The sequence below is a fragment of the Nicotiana tomentosiformis genome, chromosome 8 (genome assembly GCF_000390325.3).
Source record: "Nicotiana tomentosiformis chromosome 8, ASM39032v3, whole genome shotgun sequence".
NCBI lineage: Eukaryota > Viridiplantae > Streptophyta > Magnoliopsida > Solanales > Solanaceae > Nicotiana > Nicotiana tomentosiformis.
The window spans coordinates 38,294,468-38,318,177 of record NC_090819.1 but is presented as its reverse complement, the minus strand read 5'-3'; the positions used below and the strand labels follow the sequence as shown (position 1 = coordinate 38,318,177).

At 40.2% G+C, this 23,710-nt stretch overlaps 1 protein-coding gene across 1 annotated transcript; it reads left to right on the top strand.

Moving 5' to 3' along the window:
* Positions 1-4,493: 4,493 nt before the first annotated feature.
* LOC138897347 (uncharacterized) lies at positions 4,494-4,880 on the top strand. The gene has a single exon (XM_070183311.1). It carries the CDS (start codon positions 4,494-4,496, stop codon positions 4,878-4,880), a length of 387 nt encoding a protein of 128 aa, XP_070039412.1.
* The last annotated feature ends 18,830 nt before the right edge of the window (positions 4,881-23,710 follow it).

Genomic DNA, 23,710 nt, shown 5'->3' with positions numbered 1-23,710 from the left:
AGTTGTTACATGTCCATGTATTGCTGGGCCTGCTTCTTTGGGGCCTAAATACCAGAGTCCAATCCTCTCCTTTAAACTCTTTTGTCATTTACTGCTTCATTGCCTTAGCCTTATTGCCTTGTTGCATCTTGCTGCGTTTTTGTTGTTGTTTTATCTCACATGTATACAATAATTATATATTGGATTGAATGCTTTACTTTATATCTAAAGTCATATAAAACTTAGGCAAACCTTAAATAAGCTAGGATTAAAAGAAGTATTAGTTAGTAACTAATCCTACGTTCGCTAATCATGAGTTGTTATGTTATTAATCCACTATGCTTTGCTAACCCTTCTTAATGATTTTGAAGCCCAAAAGCTTGGCAAGAGGTGACAGTCTCTTTCAAAAGGAAAAATCATAATTGAATCGCAAGTTTAAACTTCTAAAAGGAAAACAACTCTTTTCGAAAACCAAGGTGTTGCCGCCCCAAACAAAGATTTTCAAACGGTTCCTTCAAGTCTAATATTTAAAAGTCAAGGTATGACTTAGGTTTACTTTCACAATATTTTCATTTTATTAATAATAACATGAACATCCATGCTTCTTAAAGACAAAGTGTTTTACAACTTAGCTCTTCTTTTCACATATTTTCATACAAACACCATACACATTTTTTAAGCTCTTTCAAGCGTATATACACTAACAGTATTTTTCTAAGACTCTTCTATAAACCCATCCCCTTTAAGCTACACACTTCTTTTGTAAGTATCATTCTCTAATATGTAGTAAGTCGTACTCCTTTAAAACTAGTTAAGCATAATACAAATAATTAGTCCTAAATCTAGTCTAAGTCCTATGGAGCAACCTCGGGTAGATTTTAAGGGGTGCCTAACACCTTCCCCTTATAAGAACAAGAATCCTTACCCATAATCTCATAGGTTAGCAGATTAATAAAGAATATGACCTTTAGTAATTAAATAGGTACCCTAGTATACCTTTAAATATTAGGTGGCGACTCTCTTTCATCAACAACAGAGAAAACACAAGTTGAATCTTATTTTAACTAGTGCAAAATAGGGTGCAACAACAAGGCGACTTTGCTGATAATTCACACTTAGGTTCTGACCTTAGAAGACTTCGACTGAATTTAGCACTTAGATTTGTTTGTACATTGCTTTAATTGTATTCAATTTGCAATTTTGTTCTTACTTGCCCTACTTGTTCCTTATGCTTTCTTATTATCATGCTTATTATTGTTACACCCTTATCTGTTACCGCTTTATATATATATTGTCATCACACTTCTGCCTATAGAGTCTTGGTCGTACATTATCACACACGATGGCATGCGAGGGTTGTCTTTTACACCCCTCTGAACCTTCTTTTCAAAACTCTTTAGTTTTAGAGAATGGCTTTATTAGGTCAACTGACATAACTTCTCGCAGTCTACAGTCCTATTCAAAAGCAGGAAACACTCTACTCTAGCAAACATAGATCATATTGCATAAACCTTAGGTGAGTCGATCCTTGGCATCAACACATAATTAGGAAATCCACCCTAATGTCAATGGGTCATGCACCCAACAACATGACTTCTGTGGAAAGACGAACGAACCTGACGAGACATCTAAAGATCTGATGCAAACACTTACCAAAACATTTCTCTACCCACTTCAGAAATGAAAATCAACCAAAACATCCCTGAGATCAATATGTTGATGGGAGCGCCACACAAACTGAAGCAGTGGTGGAAGAATATCCATCGAGAGCACGAAGATAAAATTCGGACACACTTGGGGGTACTGACCGCTTTGCTAAATATCCGAATAGACAAGGTACTCACTCGCCTGCTGTTAGAGTTCTAGGATCCGGCTAAGGTGGTGTTTAAGTTTGTTAATTGTGAGTTAGTGCCGACATTGGAAGAAGTTACCATTTTCACGGAACTGCCATTTATAAGGAGGAGACCAATACTACCAGTCACCATGCCCGGATATAGGTTCCTAGATGTTATGGTTCTGGCTAATAGTCAAAGTTTGAGAAACAACAAGGACGGATAATTGAGCCTAGATCAGTTGTTCGATAGGTTCAGACATAGTGAAAGCTATGAGTAGTACTCGAGAGAAATTCAGTGTGATCAAGCAACATGAGAGAGTCTCAGACCCATCATTTTTTCATTGGCACTATTGGGATTGTTGGTCTTCCCATAGAGAAGAGGTCAGATCAATATCAACTTGTTGCCCATGGTTCTAGCGACATTCTGTGAAAACCTCCAAGCTACTCTGGTACCAATGGTGCTAGCTGAGATTCTAAGGGCTTTGTCTGCATGTGCATGAGGGTATGATCTGGGCCACAGAACATTTCTTCCAGTGAGAGGCCACCATTGACTACTTTGTGGGCATCAGCAACATGATTCGCAGTCATAACGAGAGGATAAGACATTGGGTCTCTCCACATAGACAAGAAAAGTAGAGAGAAATGCTGACTAATCTAGGTGGAGAATGGGTCAATTGGAAGATGTCACGGTTAGGCGGGAAGGCAATCCTAAAGACTCCTCAGAAATACGTCATTGAGCTGATAGAATTTGAGGGCATCCAATCATACTCACCCTTGCGGGTTCTCAGACAGTTCGGGTCGATCCAAGATGTGCTTCTATGGACGAGGATGGCATATTATAAGGATGAGTACAATGGACAGATTCCAATACCAAGGATAAGAAGGCTCCAAGAAGAGTGGAATGACCTGGTTACAATGTCGATGTGTCAAAACTTGTGGTGCACTCCGAAGTATTATGTCTGGATCAACGAGGAAGATGATCTAGCCCGACCAAAAATAGAGGGTATAGCCTATCTAGAAGACGCAATGGCTGTTTTGCGAATCTACTATGAGATTCTTCCACATTATCTTGTGACTACCTTGATGCACCATCAAGTGGTCCCAGAATCCATCGATCATATGTTGCCACCTACTGAAGATGATGACCGGGTAGTGGAAGGCATCCAGATAGAATCTGAGACATGACCGAAGGAAGATACAAGGGAAGGGTCTGAGTTCAAGATGACGAAGAGGAATTTGAAGAGGATCCGAAAGAAGATCCGGAGGAAGAACCAGAAGAAGAAAAGGAGATGGGGAATGATTCTGGGGATGGTTACTAGGAGTTGGTTGATTTCCCCTTCTTTCCCACTTTGTATCTTTATCCCTAGTTTTCTTATTTTCCCTAAGGGCAAGTTGTTTAAGCCCATACAGTTCTATGAATGTCAGAAACAGTGATGTAATCTCTGTTCCCACCTATCTCAATCTAAACATTATCACTGAAAAAAGAAACTTGCTTCGGATCTGAATGTGTCAAGTCTAATTGTTTGTCAAACAATCGCAATTTAAGCCCACCTAGAATAATCAGAGGTCCCACGAATTCTAGGGAAATGTGCTTGCCTGAATATGTGAGTTAACTATTCTGTGTGATCTTCTGCTTGTATAAATGAAGAAACTGACTTCTGTTTCTTTTTCTTTCTTTTTTTCATTTCTTACTTTATTATTAATCCCCAAAATAAAGTTGTTTTGTGTCGACCCGAAACTGGCGGAACCACCGTACAACTTAAGATCAATGGGGAAGATGTTTGCTATAGAAAACCCGACTGAAAATATTCTGGTCATAGGCGATAGCCCGGGGCGATCGGGAGAGAAGGACGATACAAGGAATGATGAACACGTGGCAAGGATGGCCCAGGAGATGGAGTCTTTAAGGGAGGAGCATATCAGGGAACTAGCACATTTGGCCATGACAACACTCCCTCAACCACCTCGCTTTCCTTCTTTGGATTCAATCCCCGACCACTTTCCTTCCTCATCACTCCATACCATAAACACCCCCCACCACTTAAATCATACCTCCAGTAACTCCCACAAATCCACAAAATCCCCCTATCCACACTCTCTACGTACCACAGTACGTTCAAACGCCACAAAACCCGCCTATTACCACTAACACAACTCACACCCCTCCTCATGACTAATTCACTTTTACCACTCACCAAAACTATAACATACCAGTAGCATATATTGTTGTCCATGAGTAGTATGTTCCCCCTATATATGTCGTTTCTGAACCTACCTTTACATCACCTGTCACGGTTAGGTACCTTATTAGATTGACTAATACACTGAGATGGAAAGGGAATCTAGGCGTAAGGAAGAGGAGTCAGTGTCTGAGCAGTTACAGATCTTGAGAAAACAAATGAAGAACCTCCAAGTCGCTCGAGGGAGTGAAAGTTTGAACTATGAGGATATGTGTATCCATCCGGATGTAGATATGCCAGTAGGGTATAAGCCTCCAAAGTTCGATATCTTTGATGGGACGGGTGATCCCCACGCACATTTGAGGGCATATTGTGACAAGTTAGTTAGGGTGGGAAGGAATGAGAAGCTGGGAATGAAGTTATTCATAAGGAGCTTGACGGGAGAAGCACTTACCCGGTATACTTGACAAGATCCGTGAAACTGGAGAACATAGCAGGATATGGCAGAAGATTTCATTAATTGCTTTCGATTAAACACAGAGATCACTCCCGATAGATTCGCACTAGTAAACCTACAGAAAAAATCGTCCGAGTCATCCCAAGAATATGCACGACGATGGAGGTCGGAAGCTGCCAGGGCACAACCTCCGTTGGACGACAGTGAATTAACCAAGTATTTCATCAAGGCCAGTGAAGGGATATACTTTGAAAAGATGATGGGTATGATGGGACAGAAATTCCCTGAACTGGTCAAGATGGGAGATTTCTTAGAAGAAGGTATAAAATCTGGCAAAGTACAATCCATGGCCGCGCTGCAAGCGACCAACAAGGCAATCCAATCAGGGTCAATCGGTAGCGGAAAGAAGAAAAAGGATAAGTCTCAGTAGTCGTCCCTTATTACTAACCCAGCCCACATCATGGCAACACTTTTCATTCCCCAAAAAATCATTTACCACCACCCGCCTATGCTCCAGTCTATAACACACAGCCATATTACCACCTCCAATCTCAATATAACCCTCCTCAAGCCCATAACAACCTGAATCCACAACGACCATGTGATCATGTCCAAACCACCACTCATCAAAACCGGCCCACTTATGCACTACGCCCTAGTCTAAATTTTGAAGAGTGGGGTCCCAGAAATTATAACCTGATTGCTGAGCCTCTGGCCCAATTGTTTGAAAGATTGAGGAGAGAAGGACTGATACATCCAGTGGAATGAAGGGTTCCTGAGTATCCCTCAAAGTATTATGATGCAACCAAAAGGTGCGTATATCATTCAAACATGCCTGGGAATGACACTGAAGATTATTTTAAGATGAAAAATGAAATTGAGAAATTGATCGAAAGCGGATCCATTCAGTTCACTCCAGCTCCGCCCAATGTAAATCGCAATCCACTTCTGAATCACCGGAATCAAGGGGTCAACATGATTGCCTTGGATGAAGAATATGATTTTAAAAGAACTATTGTCGCAATAGGAAATGCATAGGCTGCAAGGATCCTACCTCAAAAGACTCCAATGATCATAGTAAAGGTGAGACCCATGGTGATGGTTCAGACTTATCAACGACAACCTGTCGTTGCTACAGGGGATGAAGAGAGTCGGGAATACAAAATTATCCCATGGGTATACCAGCAAAAGGGGAAAGCCTAGATGGCAGACTCTGTGGCCGCCCACAGTATGACTAGGTCAGGGAGATGCTAGCTCTTGAAGATGCAACTCGAGGGAATTTCGGAAGGGAGCAGATTAAAAGAAGAAATATAACAGACCTGAAAGCTGCAGAATTTTGGAAGAGAATGTCGACCAAAGAATACTCCGTGGAGGAGCAGCTGAAGAAAACTCTGGCGCAAATATCAATCATGGACTTGCTGATGAGCTCCGACAGTCATAAGGATGCCCTGATGAAAGTATTAAGTGGGGTAAGTGTTCCAAGCAACACCACCAGTGAGGCACTGGCTACAATAATTGGGAAAATTGTCGAAGCAAATATGATCACTTTCAAAAGAGACGAGCTTCCTGTCGAAGACCTGAGTCACAAAAAAGCTCTACATATCACTGTCAAATGCGGGGACAAGGTGGTGTCCCGAGTACTGGTTGATGGGGGGTCAGGAGTCAACATCTCCAAGCTCTCTACTCTGCACGAGTTGGGAATCCACCTGAGGGAAGTCAAGGAAAGCCATGTAAGGGTGAGGGCTTTTGATGGCTTGCAGAAGGATGTTATTGGAGAAATTTATTTGGCTTTGTAGATCGGACTAGTTGAATTTCCCACATTGTTTCAAGTGATGGATATTTCCTCTTCATACAACTTGCTACTGGGAAGACCCTAGATATACATGGTTGGGGCTGTCCCATCCACCCTACACCAATGCATGAAATTTGAGTGGGACTGTCAAGAAATTGTGGTCCATGGCAAATGGGGCCAAACGGCTTATTTGGAGCATGCAGTCTCATTCATTGAAGGGTTAGACGGAGTTACTTTCTATACAGTGGAAATCATACAGACTATCGAAATCAAAGATATGAATAAAACTTGGGAATGCAGTCACCGTATAGATCCAAGATGGCCATAAGGGAGATGATGAAATATGGATACAGGCCAGGAACTAGGCTAGGAGCCAGGTCAGACGGGATTACAGAACGAATTAAACCAAACGGGCAGAAAGGAAGGGTCGGCATAGGATATCAGCCTCCAGTGGGGAAGACTCATATCGGTAGCTCTGGGGAAAAGGCTTTTGTGCCAGAGCATGTTTCGAGTACGGGCCAGAGTTCAGCGCCAGAAGATGATATCATTGAGGGAATGGGAAGGCTGTTTGTGGCTATGATTGAAGAATGCTATGAAGGAACTGACATCAAGACACCGACCATTCGAAATGCCAAACCAGGGGAAAAGCTACGGAATTGGACTGCCAGCCTGTCTTTGGTTCGCTGGGAGTCTTGTTAGTGTGGAATTGTAAAAGTTTTCTTTTGAAAAGCACACGGTCAATTGAGGCATGCACCGTGTCTGTAACCTTTTATCATTTGCCTCTTTTGAACGCCTAGATGTTCCCCTTTTGATGAAATAAAAAAAATCATTTTCTTAAATATTGAATGCAAAATTTACCACTTCATTTGTACTTCATTTTTCTTTTCAGTAATCAAAATGATAAAAAACCGCGTTCGTGATTGTGACATGTAACAAAATCGTCGAGCGAAATGACCCAGATTACGAGGAATACGGCGAGAGTATGATGCCAAACAATCTCTTACAAGAGATCGAACAGCTGGAGAGTCAGAAAAAGCCTAACCTAGAAGAAATAGAAGTGGTCAATCTTGGAAGCAAAGAAGATGTGAAAGAAACCAAAATCATCATTCATCTAGAAGCCGAGTAGAGGGAAAACCTGCTTGAGCTACTCCGACAATACATCGATGTGTTCGCATGGTCATATGATGACATGCCTGCATTAAGTACTGACATTGTCTCGCATCGATTTCCTACCAATCCTGCCAAATCACAAGTCAAGACAAAACCCAAAAATTTCAAGCCCGACTTGAGTCTGAGGATAAAGGAAGAAGTAACCAAGCAAATTAAGGTGAATATAGTAAGGGTCACCAATTATCCCAGTTGGTTAGAAAATATTCCCAGTACCCAAGAAAGATGGGAAGATCAGGAAATGTGTGAAGATCTCAACAAAGCCATTCCAAAGGTCGAATTCCCTTTACCAAATATCCACATCCTCATCGACAACTATGCAAAGCATAAACTACAGTCGTTCGTGGATTGTTTGCTGGATACCACCAAATCTTGATGCACAAGAAAGATGCAGAAAAGATAGCCTTTACCACACCTTGGGGAGTTTACTGCTATAGAGCCATGTCGTTCGGTCTCAAGAACGTTGGTGCCACTTACATGAGGGCCATGACGATCCTCTTTCATGACATGATTCACAAGGAGATCGAGGTGTATGTGGATAACATCATCATCAAGTCTCGGAAGAGTTCAGAGCACTTGGACGATTTGAAGGAATTATTTGAGTGCCTGCGGAGGTACAACTTGAAATTGAACTCGGCAAAATGCGCGTTCAGAGTCCCTACTGGAAAAATTGTTAGGCTTCGTCGTAAGCAGAAAAGGGATAGAACTGGACCTATCAAAATCAAGGTCATTCAGGAGTTTCCATCGCCCAAGAATAAGAAAGATGTGATGAGTTTCCTGGGTAGACTGAATTACATCAGTCGTTTCATAGCCCAGTCCACAGTAATTTGTGAACCTATTTTCAAGTTGCTGAAAAAGGACACCGCCACAAAATGGACAGAAGAGTGTTAGAAAGCCTTCGATCGAATTAAGGAATATTTGTCAATCCCACCAGTGTTGGTTCTCCCCGAGCTCGAGAAGTCATTGTTACTATATTTGTCAATCTTGGACAACGCCTTCGGATGTGTGTTGGGACAGCTTGACAAAACTGGGAGAAAGGAGCAGGCCATCAACTACTTAAGTAAGAAGTTCAGACCATGCGAGGCCAAATACACTTTGATAGAACGCATTTGTTGTGCTCTGACTTGGATTGCCTAGAAACTAAGGCATTACATGTCAGCATACACTACGCATTTGATATCTCGTTCGACCCACTCAGATATATCTTTCAGAAGCCAATTCCTACTAGAAAGCTAGCTAAATGGAAAATTCTCCTCAGCGAATTTGACATTGTGTACATAAATCAAAAGGCTATCAAGGGGCAAGCTTTAGCCCACCACCTTGTAGATAATCCGGTGGACAGGGATTATGAGCCACTCACTAGGTATTTCCTGACGAAGAGGTATTATTCACTAGAGAGGATATTGCAGAGTCATACCCTGGATGGAAGATGTTTTTCGAAGAAGCAGCAAACTTCAAAGGAGTAGGAATTGGGGCAATCCTATTTTTGGAATCCAGACAACACTATCCAGCATCGTCAAAGATAAGAATCCCTTGTACCAATAAAATGGATGAATACGAAGCATGCATCCTTAGGATCAGAATGGAAGTCGACATGAACGTCAAAGAACTTTTGGTCATAGGGGATTTTGATCTATTGATACACCAAGTCTAAGGGGAGTGGTCTACCAAAAATATCAAGATCATTTCGTACCTGTACTACGTAAAATAATTATGCAATAAGTTCACAAAGATTGAGTTCAATCACGTTCCTAGGATTCAGAACGAGTTCGCCGACGTCGTTGCAACTCTATCGTCCATAATTCAGCATCCAAATAAGAACTACATCGACCCTATCAAGGTAGAGATTAGGGATCAACATGCATATTGCTTCCATGTAGATGAAGAGCCAGACGGTAAATCGTGGTACATGACGTCAGGAGATTCCTTGAAACCAGAGAGTATCAAAAATGCTACTAATAGTCAGAAGTAAGCCCTCATGAGGCTCGCGAATCACTTTTTCATTAATGGGGAAATCTTGTACAGGAGGACCCCAAACTTGGATTTGTTGAGATGTGTAGATGCCACCGAGGCGACCAGATTATTGGAAGAAATACATGCAGGAACGTGTGGACCTCGCATGAACGGGTTCCCATTAGCCAAGAGATCTTGAGAGCCGGATACTTTTGGATGACTATGGAAAGTGATAGTATCTGTTACGTATAGAAGTGTCACCAGTTCCAGATCTACAAGGATTTCATTCGGGTTCCGCCTAATAAGTTGAATGTGATGGGTTCGCCTTGGTCGTTCGCCGCTTGGGGCATGGACATGATTGGGCTTATAGATCCCGCTGTATCAAATGGGCACCGCTTCATCTTGGTAGCCATCGACTACTTCACCAAATGGGTCGAAGCATCTACTTACAAGGCCGTCACAAATAAGGTAGTGGCGGATTTCGTCTGAAACAACATTGTCTGCCAATTTGGGATACCTGAGTCAATCATCACTGACAATGTCGCTAACCTCAATAGCGACCTTATGAGGGAAATCTGTGAGAAGTTCAGAATTGTCCACCGCAACTCCACAGCCTACAGACCACAAATGAATGGGGCAGTCGAGGCAGACAACTAGAATATCAAGAAAATTCTGTGAAAGATAGTAGGCAATCAAAGGCAATGGCACAAGAAACTATTCTTCGCCTTACTGGGTTATTGGACCACCATGAGAACATCCATTAGGGAAATGTCATACATGTTAGTATATGGAACTGAAGTTGTGATACCCGTGGAGGTGGAGATACCATCTTTAAGAGTCATACAAGAGGCTAAGTTAAATGATGCAGAGTGGACACGGGTCAAACAGGAGCAACTCATGCTCATCGACGATAAGAGAATGGATGTAGTATTCCATAGTCAGCTATATCTGAATAGGATGGCCAGATGCATTTAACTAAAGGGTGAAGCCTTGCCAGTTCACACCGAGACAATTGGTCCTGAAGAAAATCTTTCCCCACCAGGAAGAAGCAAAAAGAAAGTTCACATCAAATTGGCAAGGCCCTTACGTGGTTCACCGAGTGTAGTCGGACGGAGCTCTAATCCTGGCAAAAATGGAGGGAAAAGTCAACACGAAGCCTATCAACTCAGACGCAATCAAGAGATTCTATGTTTGAAGACAAATAGAGTTGGGTTTTGCTATAATAGAACTACATTCAACCTGACTTCCCATGGAGGGATACGTAGGCAACCCATGTAGGGTTCGGTTTCTCTCCATCCTTTCTTTTATAATAGAAAATCCAAATATCACTTTGTATGTTGCTATGGAACTACACCGACTTGATTTCCTTAGGAAGGAATACGTAGGCAATCCTTATCGGATTCAGTCATCTTTTGTAATTGAAGTATGTTCTGGCCTGATTCCATTTGGATATGTAGGCAATCTGAGTCAGACTCGGCCATTTTGTTCTTAATCTCATCATTTCGGATCTGTTGTAATCAAACTACATCTTGACCTAATTCCATTTGGATATGTAGGCTGCCTGAGTCAGGCTCGATCATATTTATCATATTTTTTATCATCCACGAACTTCGTTCAGACCTGATTCCATTTTGGATACGTAGGCAACCTGAAAGGGTTCGGTCATAACCTTAGAAAAACCTTTGTCATGCATTAGTTCGAATTAGGATGCAATCACAATGGCAAGCAGCTGAGTTGCCAGAACCATCACGGAAGATCGACATCAATAGGATAGAGTTTTCAAGAAGCGACGCTCACATTTGGAGAACCTTCGTAGCATGTCATAATCTGGAACGATGGCATTTTCCTTAAAACAAAATTTAAAAAAGATGTTTTCAAAAATACAGTAATTTGTTCCACCTACCGAAGTTTGTGGCGTAGCCATATCAAGAGTCAGGGCAAAACCAATATTGTGGTCGACACAAACCAACCCCCCGCTCCCACTAAGAATTTTTATTTGAGTACAGGGTCAATAGGACGTGCGGAAGTGTTGGGACTACACTGGGGCAAATGAAGGATTCGCCACTTTCCCCGGATTATCACCATTTCTCCTTTATTTAATGTTTTCTGGTACGACTGAAGATAATTCTTGAATCCTTTGCAGGTATCTCGGAGTCAGACCGATGATGCGGAAAAGGCACATTGTATATAGAAAGCCGCATGCTCAAACAATCGAAGCACCTTGTACAAATCGAACTATTGGCTTCGCCAATTGAAGCATGTATATAGCAAACCGCCTGCTCGACCAATTGGAGCACCCTGTACAAAACAAGCCACTGGCTTCGCCAATTGGAGTCCTGTATATAGCAAATCGCCAGCTTAATCGATCGAAGCACCCTGAACAAAACGAGTTGTCGGCTTCACCAATTGGATTCCTGTATATAGCAAATCTTTAGCTCAATCGATCGGAGCGCCCTGTACAAAGCAAACATTGGTTTCGCCAATCGAAACCTTGAATATAGCAAATTGTTCACAGAACGCATCGCCGCTCCATCACAACAGAGGCCAGAATAGACAGTCGCAAACCTCGTCACTGATGTTCTGCCAATCAAGGGCCGCAACTTAGCTTCGCAGTCAAGAGTATTTCTTGGGCATGCTTTTCTTTTCCTTTGCTATTATCTTGAATATTTTGATGTTTTTCTCATGCACTTTAGATACGATTACGTTTTAAGTCAATTACTCCCAGGCGAGGATTACCTTACATTTTTCTGTGCAAAGCTCTCGCAACAAGCGGAGACGTACTCTACAAATCATGCTCTCACAATAAGAGGAGATACTTTTTAGTGCAAAGATCTCCCAATAAGCGGAGACGCACTCTACAAGTCAAGCTCTCCCAACAAGCGGAGATACTTTTTCAATGCTCCGAAAGCTGCGAAACGGTACACAGCCCGGCTAATAAATTGAGTCAAGTTCAAGTATCCCATCATCCCGATCCCAAATAACGGCTCGCTGGCATCGAGGCATCATCATTCCTGTATCATTTACATCACATCTTAATATATTCTGCATTGCAATATATGGATATATGTGTATATCATTTTTTTCATGAACAAATATCGCAACGTGGAACTCCTTCTAAGTAGCAGACCAAACTACAATATTATGAGGGTCCGCAAACTCATTAGCAGGCCAAGGATCCAAGTTCAAGCACAAAACGACCAATGGAACTCCAAGTTTTCAAATCCTTCAAGTCAAGCTGCAAATTCAAGTTGTCATGAGTGCCAAATCCTCCTTCTCGCAGTATCATCATAATACGATACTGGGGCAATTCCTGCGAGCATCGCTTCCTCGAAGTCTTCACTCCAGAACTACATGAGGCTTGATCCTCATTAAGCCCGGGTATGTGAGTAATTCAAAGCCAAAATTTGGCCCCAATTTCCCAAAAGAATCCTCCTAGAATCTTCCTTAACTCCCAATCCTACAACTAATAATCTCCGTGCCATTCCTGCGATGCATGCCAAAAGTCAGGACAAAATTGGTTTTGGTTCAATTTCTTTGCCCGAAAACTCTTTCATTGTCTTCAGTCAAAGAGGGGAAACTATTGACGATCAATTTTGACCCTCCTTTTTAAAATTAATTTACTTACACTTATTGATTTATATTTATAATAAATATATTGAAAATATTTTCTAATCAATAACACCTATTTTTATAAATTAAGAAATTAATAAAGTTAAAATCAATATTTTAGTATTATATAATTATAAATATATTACTCTTACTATTTTCAGACTATTAAAACAACCTTTATATTCATTACATAGGTCTTATAATTAATTTTAAGAGTTACTCCTTAAATTTAGTAAATTAGCTTACTATTTCAAAATAATTCGAAATTAGTATTGGAAAATAAGATATTTTAATAAATAATTAATTACATAAATTAGTTGTGTATTTGACGATTATTATTTTCATTATATTTTATTGAAATTAATTAAGTTTAATTAAATTAATTTTAAAGAGGTTAAAGATAAATGGCTACAATTGCAATTGCACAATTAAACACACAATGGCTATCTTTTAAATTAATTTTAGCCAATACTCAAGCATAATCCCATCTGACCCAATCCAGGTCCACCCACTCTTTCCATTTTGGCAATCTGCCCCAACCTATGAGAACCGATCAGAGCACGCCACGTCACCCGTCTCTATCACTCATAAAAGAAACACAATCAATCTAGGTCGTCCATCCTACAGATCAACGACCCTCATTTATCTCCATTTTCCTTTAATTTTAAATACCATATCTGCTTTGATCTCAGCCGTTGAAAATATAAGATCTAACAGCTCTCATATTTTCACTTTAAAATCTTTTAAAACCTTTAACTGGCCGAATTATCAGGGTCGATGATCATCAGATCCAACGGCCCAGATCTCATCTCTCACTCTTAAAAAAGAGACAGCCAAACCCCACTCCCTAACCCTAATTCATTTTCCACAAATGGCCACCCCCCATTTCCCTTTTCATCCTCTTTTCTCTTAACTCGCCATGGTCAAATCAAATACATGCCTTGCACATATTTGTGCAAGGTCACAAATCGAACAGAGAATCATCCTCTTTGCCTTCCCTATCCGTGATTATCGCCGACTCTTTCTCGTTTCATCATCCAAAATTCAAATGCCCAAATCTGAACCCTAGATACGACGATGCAATATCAAGTCTTCGGATTTCTCTCAATGTGTTGTTAAATCCATGGCATGCATGGCATTTCTTCATCATCACCGATGTCCTTATTTGTCTAGAGGTCAAACGCAGTGACCTTTGGACATTGAGGTCTTGCCCGATGATTCTTTGCCTTCAAACGATCGATCTTCACTATGGTAAAAAACTTCCTCACTCATTTCACCTCTGTTGCTAGATTTTCACTCGATCTTTCTCGCATCATCTGGTAGTCATCATCTTCCACTACCAAGTTTGAATCTTGCTGAAACCCTAAGCTATTAAATGGCACTATAAATAGAGCCTTGATTGCTCTCACTTAACATCACCAACAAGACTTACCAAACCTAACAAGAGTCAAAATTCTCATACGGTTTAGAAGCCTAGATTTTTTTCTGATCAATCTCTATTTCCTTTTATTTCCAAGTTCCTTCACTTCTCAAGAGCTTGAAACTTTGGTTTTCATACGTCTAAGTTAAAATCATGTTTAGTCTGCTACCCTGGAAAAGGTCAGTACACTTCCACCCTTTCTCTTTTGACTGTCTTACTAGAATATCATGAACAAGCTACTGTATTTTATTAGTTGTGTTCATTTACAATGTTTATCATTTATTGTATAGATGTTATTTCCAGTTCATGATGATGTGTTGTTAATTTGTGGCCACCTGTTACGCTTTTGAATATCTTTAATCAGTATTGACTATGTTATTATGTGACCTTGATGGCCTCTATTCTGTATCAAGCAGCCTATGTGATTAAGCTACTTAACATGCCTTAATGACTTTATCATATTCGCCTAGACTCCAGATTTTCTTTTAATGATTTTGTTGTTATCTTTATCCCTACCAAACTATTTTGCTGCATTCCGTTATTCTATAGTTGAGGTTGTCGTTTTGATAATTCTAACTAGAATTGACATGACAACTCATAGTTTAATCCTTCATCACTTAGCTGAAGCATGTGAATTTTAAGTGTCTAAATGCTCTCCTTCTTTGTATAAGTGTTTTTTAACACTAAGAGCAGTTTCTGAGTCATTACTATGAGATTCTTATGTCTTTGCTTAACTGCTAATCACATATCTAAGCCTCATTATGTGGAACTGTTTCACTAAGGTAACTAAGTCAACTCCTGTAAAACACCAGAAATCATTTTTGCATATGTTTGTTATGATTAGGTTATCTTTCATTAATTAGGTTATTGTCATGTTGAGTGTTAGCTATTTCATAAGTTGAGTGCAACTCCATCATGTTTAGATGATAATCTTAGTCTGTACAGCTAGGTTAAGCCTGTTTAGTATGATGTCTCCTTGTCTTCGACATTGTTGACCTGATGTTACAATTACTAAAACTCATCCTGTTTTTGTAAGATCATGACATTAGTTGAAATATCTGTATGTATAGTTGAATGAAAGTTTTGTATGTATCTCTGCATATCTCTCATGATTTCATGCCTCTATGCACTGTCTTGAAATTGCATACAGTCTTCTCTTTCCCTTTTAACATGAATTAAATCTAGTCTATGAACTTTAAGAGAAACTCTTTATTGCCATTGCTTAGGTACAATAGTTTGCCTATTTCCTAATAAGATTAGCATTCCTATGAAGAAGTTATTCTGCCATCAATTCCAAATGAGTTGAGACAGATAGTTTGTGATCCTGTTAATTCTTAGATGTTCAATTTGAATCTGCAAACCTGTAGTCATGCTAAAAGTTCTGATTATATTCTGGTATCTCTAATAACACTTGTATAGATTTCTAACCATGAATGCTTTGTCTGAATCTTTGTTGATGCTTTCCAGAGTTCCAAGTAGTATTATTAACCTATATGTGTACTAGTAACAAGATCTGAGTGATTAGTCTGCTACGGCAAATGCATCTATATTTCTGGGTTGTTACATATCTGAACTGTGTGCTCTCTATCTATTCTCAAGATGTGTGATCCCAAGTGTTTGGTTCCTAGTAGTAACATTACAGTGTTCTTATTTCTATGTATATTTGAAAACTTGACCTTGAGACCCGTTTAATGTGTTAACCATTCGCTTAAGTATTGGAAATATAGTTATGAACAAATAAAATTATTTCTGTGTTCCTTATGTTATTCTGCTAAGAAAGAGGAATACTTCTGTGGTAGGGTGTCTTATAGTAGTTGGTTTACATTGAAAGAGACTCATTGGCGCTTAAACCTATAGGGAAGAATGAGTCGTTAGTGGTTAGGGGTATTTGGGAGTGGAGTTTAACTCTAGGTTAGGCTGCTCTCCTCGGCACAAGCATTTCCCTAGGTCTTGAGACCCTTGGAAACTTTGAAGTGTCGGAGAATTCAAAGGGGGCGTCGGCCTTGAGTGGAACTCTCTCCTTAGCCCTTAATTCATTGACACTTGTTATTCTCTTTGGGTTTAGTGTTTAATGACAACTCAAGGTTTTCAATGTAAATTATTTACCATATATAATCGCCACATTACTATAACTTCTCATAGTATTTGAGTATTGTTAGTTTGTTATATTTTGCTCCAATCGTCTACTTATGTGTTTCATGCATGATTGAATATACAGAATATGTGTCTAATGACCTTCTCTTTTCTTTATTTCTTAACATGTACCTGCTGAGTTCCTAAGGAACTCAACCCCAAATCCGGTATTGCTATATCTCATAAGGTCCGGAGTCAGTTGTTACATGTCCATGTATTGCTGGGCCTGCTTCTTTGGGGCCTAAATACCAGAGTCCAATCCTCTCCTTTAAACTCTTTTGTCATTTACTGCTTCATTGCCTTAGCCTTATTGCCTTGTTGCATCGTGCTACGTTTTTGTTGTTGTTTTATCTCACATGTATACAATAATTATATATTGGATTGAATGCTTTACTTTATATCTAAAGTCATATAAAACTTAGGCAAACCTTAAATAAGCTAGGATTAAAAGAAGTATTAGTTAGTAACTAATCCTATGTTCGCTAATCATGAGTTGTTATGTTATTAATCCACTATGCTTTGCTAACCCTTCTTAATGATTTTGAAGCCCAAAAGCTTGGAAAGAGGTGACAGTCTCTTTCAAAAGGAAAAATCATAATTGAATCGCAAGTTTGAACTTCTAAAAGGAAAACAACTCTTTTCGAAAACCAAGGTGTTGCCGCCCCAAACAAAGATTTTCAAACGGTTCCTTCAAGTCTAATATTTAAAAGTCAAGGTATGTCTTAGGTTTACTTTCACAATATTTTCATTTTATTAATAATAACATGAACATCCATGCTTCTTAAAGACAAAGTGTTTTACAACTTAGCTCTTCTTTTCACATATTTTCATACAAACACCATACACATTTTTTAAGCTCTTTCAAGCGTATATACACTAACAGTATTTTTCTAAGACTCTTCTATAAACCCATCCCCTTTAAGCTACACACTTCTTTTGTAAGTATCATTCTCTAATATATAGTAAGTCGTACTCCTTTTAAAACTAGTTAAGCATAATACAAACAATTAGTCCTAAATCTAGTTTAAGTCGTATGGAGCAACCTCGGGTAGATTTTAAGGGGTGCCTAACACCTTCCCCTTATAAGAACAAGAACCCTTGCCCATAATCTCATAAGTTAGCAGACTAATAAAGAATATGACCTTTAGTAATTAAATAGGTACCCTAGTATACCTTTAAATATTAGGTGGCGACTCTCTTTCATCAACAACAGAGAAAACACAAGTTGAATCTTGTTTTGACTAGTGCAAAATAAGGTGCAGCAATCATACCTCTCTGTTATTGTGTTTTCCCCCACTTATATGACTACTATTGTGAGCTATTATTCATGCTAGGAATCATATCTAGGCTATGTGCTAATCTATTTGGAATATAATAGGGCTAGTATTGAAATGTTGAGTTATTTGTCTTAATTGTAGTCGTATTCCCAGTCATGATATTATATCCACGTAATATATATCTATCTTTGTGCACTCTTTATATGTTACTTCAAATGTTGTTGGTGTCCGTATATGTGTGATACGGGCTGATCTGAGTACTGTGAGATCTGAAGATTTTGAGACTCGAGCAATTTGATGATTGATCTTAGGCCATAAAGCCGAGTTGATACTACTAATAAGATGATGTGTATGCCATGCCCCATATTGGTCTAGGTGATATTTATAGTGGGGTGACGCATGCATCATGCCTCATATTGGGCTAAGTGGTATTGATTGTTGACTTAGATCTAATCAGCGCTTGGGCTAGGATCCACCCCTCTGAAGTCAGGTAATAATCTTTGGGTGCAGGCACAAGAGACGTGCTTGGTGAGGAACTTATGTTAGGCACACGTAGAGTGTTGAGTGCGGTTGTATATGATGATTGAGGAGTACTTGTGCCAGTCACTATACATGTGTTGAGATTTGGTTTACTTGATGATTAAACTATGATATCGTTGTTTTGGCATGTATACTTGTCATACAAGCATAGGGTTATGATTATTTTATCATGCTATTTGGTACTTTATGTCTCTATATGATGTTTAGAACTTGGAAGCGCATTTAAATTGATAAATCCATGTCTAGGTGATTTATGTGTAAGATTTATGCCTTAATTGTTATACCTGAAAAGCATGCTTATTTCTCTTCTTACTACAAAAAGGTTTAACTTTATATTACTTAGGCTACATTTCCTTTTTGTTGTTATTATACTGTTATTTTTGTTGTTAGTTACTGAAAATGAATGTGGGACCTTGCCTAACTCATCGTTGCTTTCAGCCTGAGGTTAGGCTTATTACTTATTGAGTACATGGGGTCGATAATACTCATACTATACTCTGCACTTTATGTGCAGATCCATGTGCTTCTGACAGAGGTTATTGCTAGAGGGTGGAATTTGTTCCTTTTGGAGACTCCGATGATGCACTGTTGTTTCGAACACAGACTTTGAAGTCCCTTTTCATGTTTCGTACTATTACTGTTTGGTCATTCAGACAGTATTGTATTTTAATCAGATTTTTGTACTTAATACTCTTTAGAGATTATGTACTCGATGTCACCGGATTTTGGGTTGGTTTATCACTATTTTGACTTTAGTTATTTATGTTATTCTGCTATTGAGAATATTTTATGCTATTGTTGATGCTTATTTTTTTTATTTCTGGTGGATTGTCTTACCTAGTAAGCATTGTTAGGCACCATCATGGCTCCGATGGGATTTTGGTTCATGACAAATTGGTATCATAGCACTAGGTTGTTTAGGTGTCACGAGTTATGAGCAAGTCTAGTAGAGTCTTAGGGATCACTACGGAGACATCTGTACATATCTTCGATGGGCTATAGGCCTGTTAGGAAAACTTCTCTTTCTTTCATTCTCTGTCGTGCAGAATTATTTATCTTTAAGTCTGAATCTTTGCTCTTCTATTCTCTCACAGACAGTGAGGATGCATTCATATTATTCAGCCGAGTAGGCGTCGGCACACTAGGCCAGGGCCATGAGAGGTCGTGACTAAGGCCGAGGTAGGCATAGAGCACGCACCATAATTAGCACCCCTACTCGTGCAGCTGCTGTAGAGCCACCATTAGCTCCTGTTGAGGAGAAGGTTCATGATTATCTTGAGCCGGAGATACCAACTCAGGTTCCCCAGGGTTTACTTGTTTCACTAGCTGTTCCGGATGCTTTGATTCATATGGCCAGTTAGTTTGAGACTTTGGCTCAAGCTGGGGCATTTTCTATTGTACCAGCTACTTCCTAGGCACAGGGTAGAGCGCAGAATCTAGCTACTTATACCCCAGAGCAGATGGCCCAAAGTTATAAGACCCCGGAGTGTTACTAGTTAAGGTACTTCAGCCTACTATTACTGTACAGCTTGAGGATAGGCCCGCGATATCAGCTGATGAACTAAAGAGATTAGATAAGTTCATGAAGTTGTATCCTCCTCACTTTAGTGGTACACCTTCAGAGGATGCCTAAGATTTTTGGATCGTTGTCATGAGATTCTATGTAATTTGGGACTAGTTGCGTCCAATAGAGTTGATTTTATCGCCTTATAGATGCAGGATCCAGCCAAGAGGTGGTGCCAGGTTTATGAGTTGGGCAGACTAGTAGCATCACCTCATCTTAGATGGGCTCAGTTTTCCAGGGCCTTTTTGGAGTAGTTTATGCCCCGCACTATGAGAGAGTAGATAAGGAGGCAGTTTGAGTACCTTGAGTAGGGTCACATATAAGTTACGTAGTATGAGATGATATTTATATAGCTGTCCCGTCATGCTACTATTTTGATTCCCACTAAAGAGGGGAGAGTGAAGAGGTTCATTGAGGGTCTTCACTATAGTATTTGCCTTGCTATGGCTAGAGAGACAGAGATCGTGACTTTATTTCACTAGGTTATGGAGATAGCACGTCGTGTTAGGAGCATCCGCAGTGAGATAATAGAGTTGATGCAGGGGGGATAAGAGGTCTCGACATTCATGTAGCTTCAACAGCGCCTTATCTAGGGGTCGAGGTCAATTTTGGCAGAGGGCATTCTAGCAGGCCAGTTTATCATTCACCACCGCGCAGTCAAGGAGCTTCTATGCAGTCTTCATTTAGTACACTTCCAGTGCAGGGTTCTTATTGCGCTCCATCTATTCAGGGTTCATAGGTACCAGGTTCTTCTTATGGGTATTCTGGTTCACGGGGTCCACCTCAGGGTATTTTTGGTCAGAGGTTGTTACGAGTGTGGAGATATGGGGCACGTCAGGAAATACTGCCCCGTCTTCGCAAAGATTTAGAACAGTAGGGAGGAAAAACTATGATTCCTGCGCTGGTTGTTACACCACCCGCTCAGCCAGCTTGGGATGGAGGTCATCCAGGACATGGTCGTCCTAGAGGGGGAGCTCAGCCCAATGAAGGTTAGGCCAGATGCTATGCATTCCTAGGGAGGAATGGGGTCATTGCTTTTCATGAAGTGACAGGTATTATTTCTATATGCCACAAGGATGATTTAGTATTGTTTGATCCTGGTTCTACTTATTCATATGTGTCATCATACTTTGCTTCTTATCTGGATATGCCACATGGTTCTCTTGATACCACTGTGCATGTGTCTACACCTGTTGGTGACTAGATTATGGTGGATCATATGTATCGGTATTGTGTGGTCACTATTGGTGGTTATGATACTAGTGCTAACCTTCTATTTCTTAGTATGGTAGATTTTGATGTGATCTTGGGTATGGATTGGCTATTTTGTACCATGTTATTCTTGATTTTCATGCTAAGACCGTGATGTTGGCTATGACGAGGTTATCGAGGTTGGAATGAAAAGGTTCTCTTGGTTGCACTCCTAGCAGACTGATCTCATTTTTGAAGGCTCAACGGATGGTTGAGACAGGATGTTTGGCGTATATAGCCTTTGTCAGAGATATTAGTGCTCACACTCCTACTATTGAGTCAGTTCCAATAGTGAGGGGGTTTTAAGATGTGTTTCCTGCAGACTTACCGGGCATGCCACCAGATAAGAATATTGATTTCGGCATTAATTTGGCACCAGGTACTCAATTTATTTCTGTTCCACCATATCTCATGGATCCTATTGAGTTGAAGGAATTGAAGGAGCGGTTACAGGAGTTGGTGGATAAGTGGTTCATCAGGCCTAATATGTTACCCTGGGATGCACCAATGTTGTTTGTTAAGAAATTGGATGGGTCTATAAGAATATGTATTGACTTCCAAAAGTTAAAAAAGGTTACCATCAAGAATAAGTATTTGTTGCCATGAATTGATGATCTGTTTGATTATCTTTAATGTGCCAGAGTGTTCTCGAAGATTGAATTGAGATATTGGTATCACTAGTTAAAGGTTAGGGCTTTGGACACTCCTAAGATGGCTTTCAGGACTCGTTATAGGCATTATGAGTTTTTGGTGATGTCGTTTAGGTTGACTAATGCCCCAGCAGCTTTTATGCATTTGATGAACAGTGTGTTCCTGCCTTACTTGGATTCATTTGTCATTGTGTTCATTGATGAAATATTGGTGTATTCCCGTAGTAGGGAGGAGCACGAGCAGCATTTGAGGATCGTGCTTTAGACTTCGAGGGAGAAGAAGCTATATGTTAAGTTCTCCAAGTGCATGTTTTGGTTGGACTCTATGGCATTCTTGAGTCATGTGGTATCTAGCAGTGGTATCAAGGTGGACCCGAAGAAGATTGAGGCAGTTCAGAGTTGGTCAGACCTTCTACCGCTATAGAGATCGGGAGTGTCTTAGGCTTGGCTGGGTATTATCACCACTTTATGGAGGGGTTTTTATATATTTTAGACCTATTAACTAATTTGACTCAGAAGGTCTCTCCATTCAAGTGGTCGGATGAGTGTGAGGAGAGCTTTTAGAAGCTCAAGAAAGCTTTGACTATGACTCCAGCTTTGGTTTTGCCTTTAGGATCGGGGTCGTATACGGTTTATTATGATGCTTCACGGGTTGGTATTGTGTGTGTGAGTTGATGCAAGACGGTAGGGTGATTGACTACGCGTAGCCAGTTAAAGACCCATGAGAAGATCTATCAAGTACCTGATTTGGAGTTGGCATCTATTGTTCACGCGCTCAAGATTTGGAGGCATTACTTATATGGTGTGTCTTGTGAGGTGTATATGATTCATCAAAGTTTCCATCATCTATTTAAATAGAAAGACTAGAATTTGAGGCAGCGAAGATGGTTGGACTTGTTGAAGGATTATCATATCACTATTCTCTACCATCTGAGGAAGGCCCATGTGGTAGAAGACGCCTTGAGTAGAAAGGCGGATAGTATAGGAAGTTTTGCATTCATTCCAACTGTGGAAAGACCTTTGGCTATGGATGTTCGGGCTTTGGCTAATAGGTTGGTGAGATTAGATATTTTGGAGCCTAGTAGGGCCTTTGCTTGTGTTGTATCTCAGTTATCCTAGTTTGAGTACATTAAGGCTCGTCAGTATGACGATCCTTATTTGCTTGTCCTTAAGGACACGGTGCAGCGAGGTGGTGCTAAAGAGGTGCCTATTCGTGATGATAGTATATTGCGGCTTCAGGGCCGGATTTGTGTTCCTAATGTGGATGACTTGAGGGATTTTATTCTTGAGGAGGCTCATAGTTCGTGGTATTACATTCATCCAGGTTGTACGAAGTTGTATCGTGATTTGAAGCAGTAATACTGGTAGTGAAGGATAAAGAAGGACATTGTTGAATATGTTGCTAGGTGTTTGAATTACCAGCAGGTCAAGTATGAGCATCAGAGACCTGGTGGTTTACTTCAGAGTCTAGATATACCGAAGTGAAAGTGGGAGAGCATCACCATGGACTTTGTGGTAGTGTTTTCACGGACATTGAAGAGATTTAACGTTGTTTGGGTTATTGTGGATAGACTGGCCAAGTCTGCAAATTTCATTCCAGTCATGACTCCTTACACTTTGAAGTAGTTGACTAAGATCTGCATCAGAGAGATTGTCCGCTTGCATAGTGTGCATGTTTCTCTCATCTCAAATCGTGGCGCTCAGTTTACTTTGCATTTCTAAAGAGCGGTTCAGTGTGATTTTGGCATGCAGGTTACGTTGAGCATTGCATTTCACCCTTAGATGGAAAGGTAGTCCGAGCGGACCATTCAGATCTTGGAGGATATGTTGAGAACCCGTGTCATATATTTCGAAGCCCAGTGGGTTTAGTTTCTTCCATTAGCAGAGTTTGCATACAACAACAG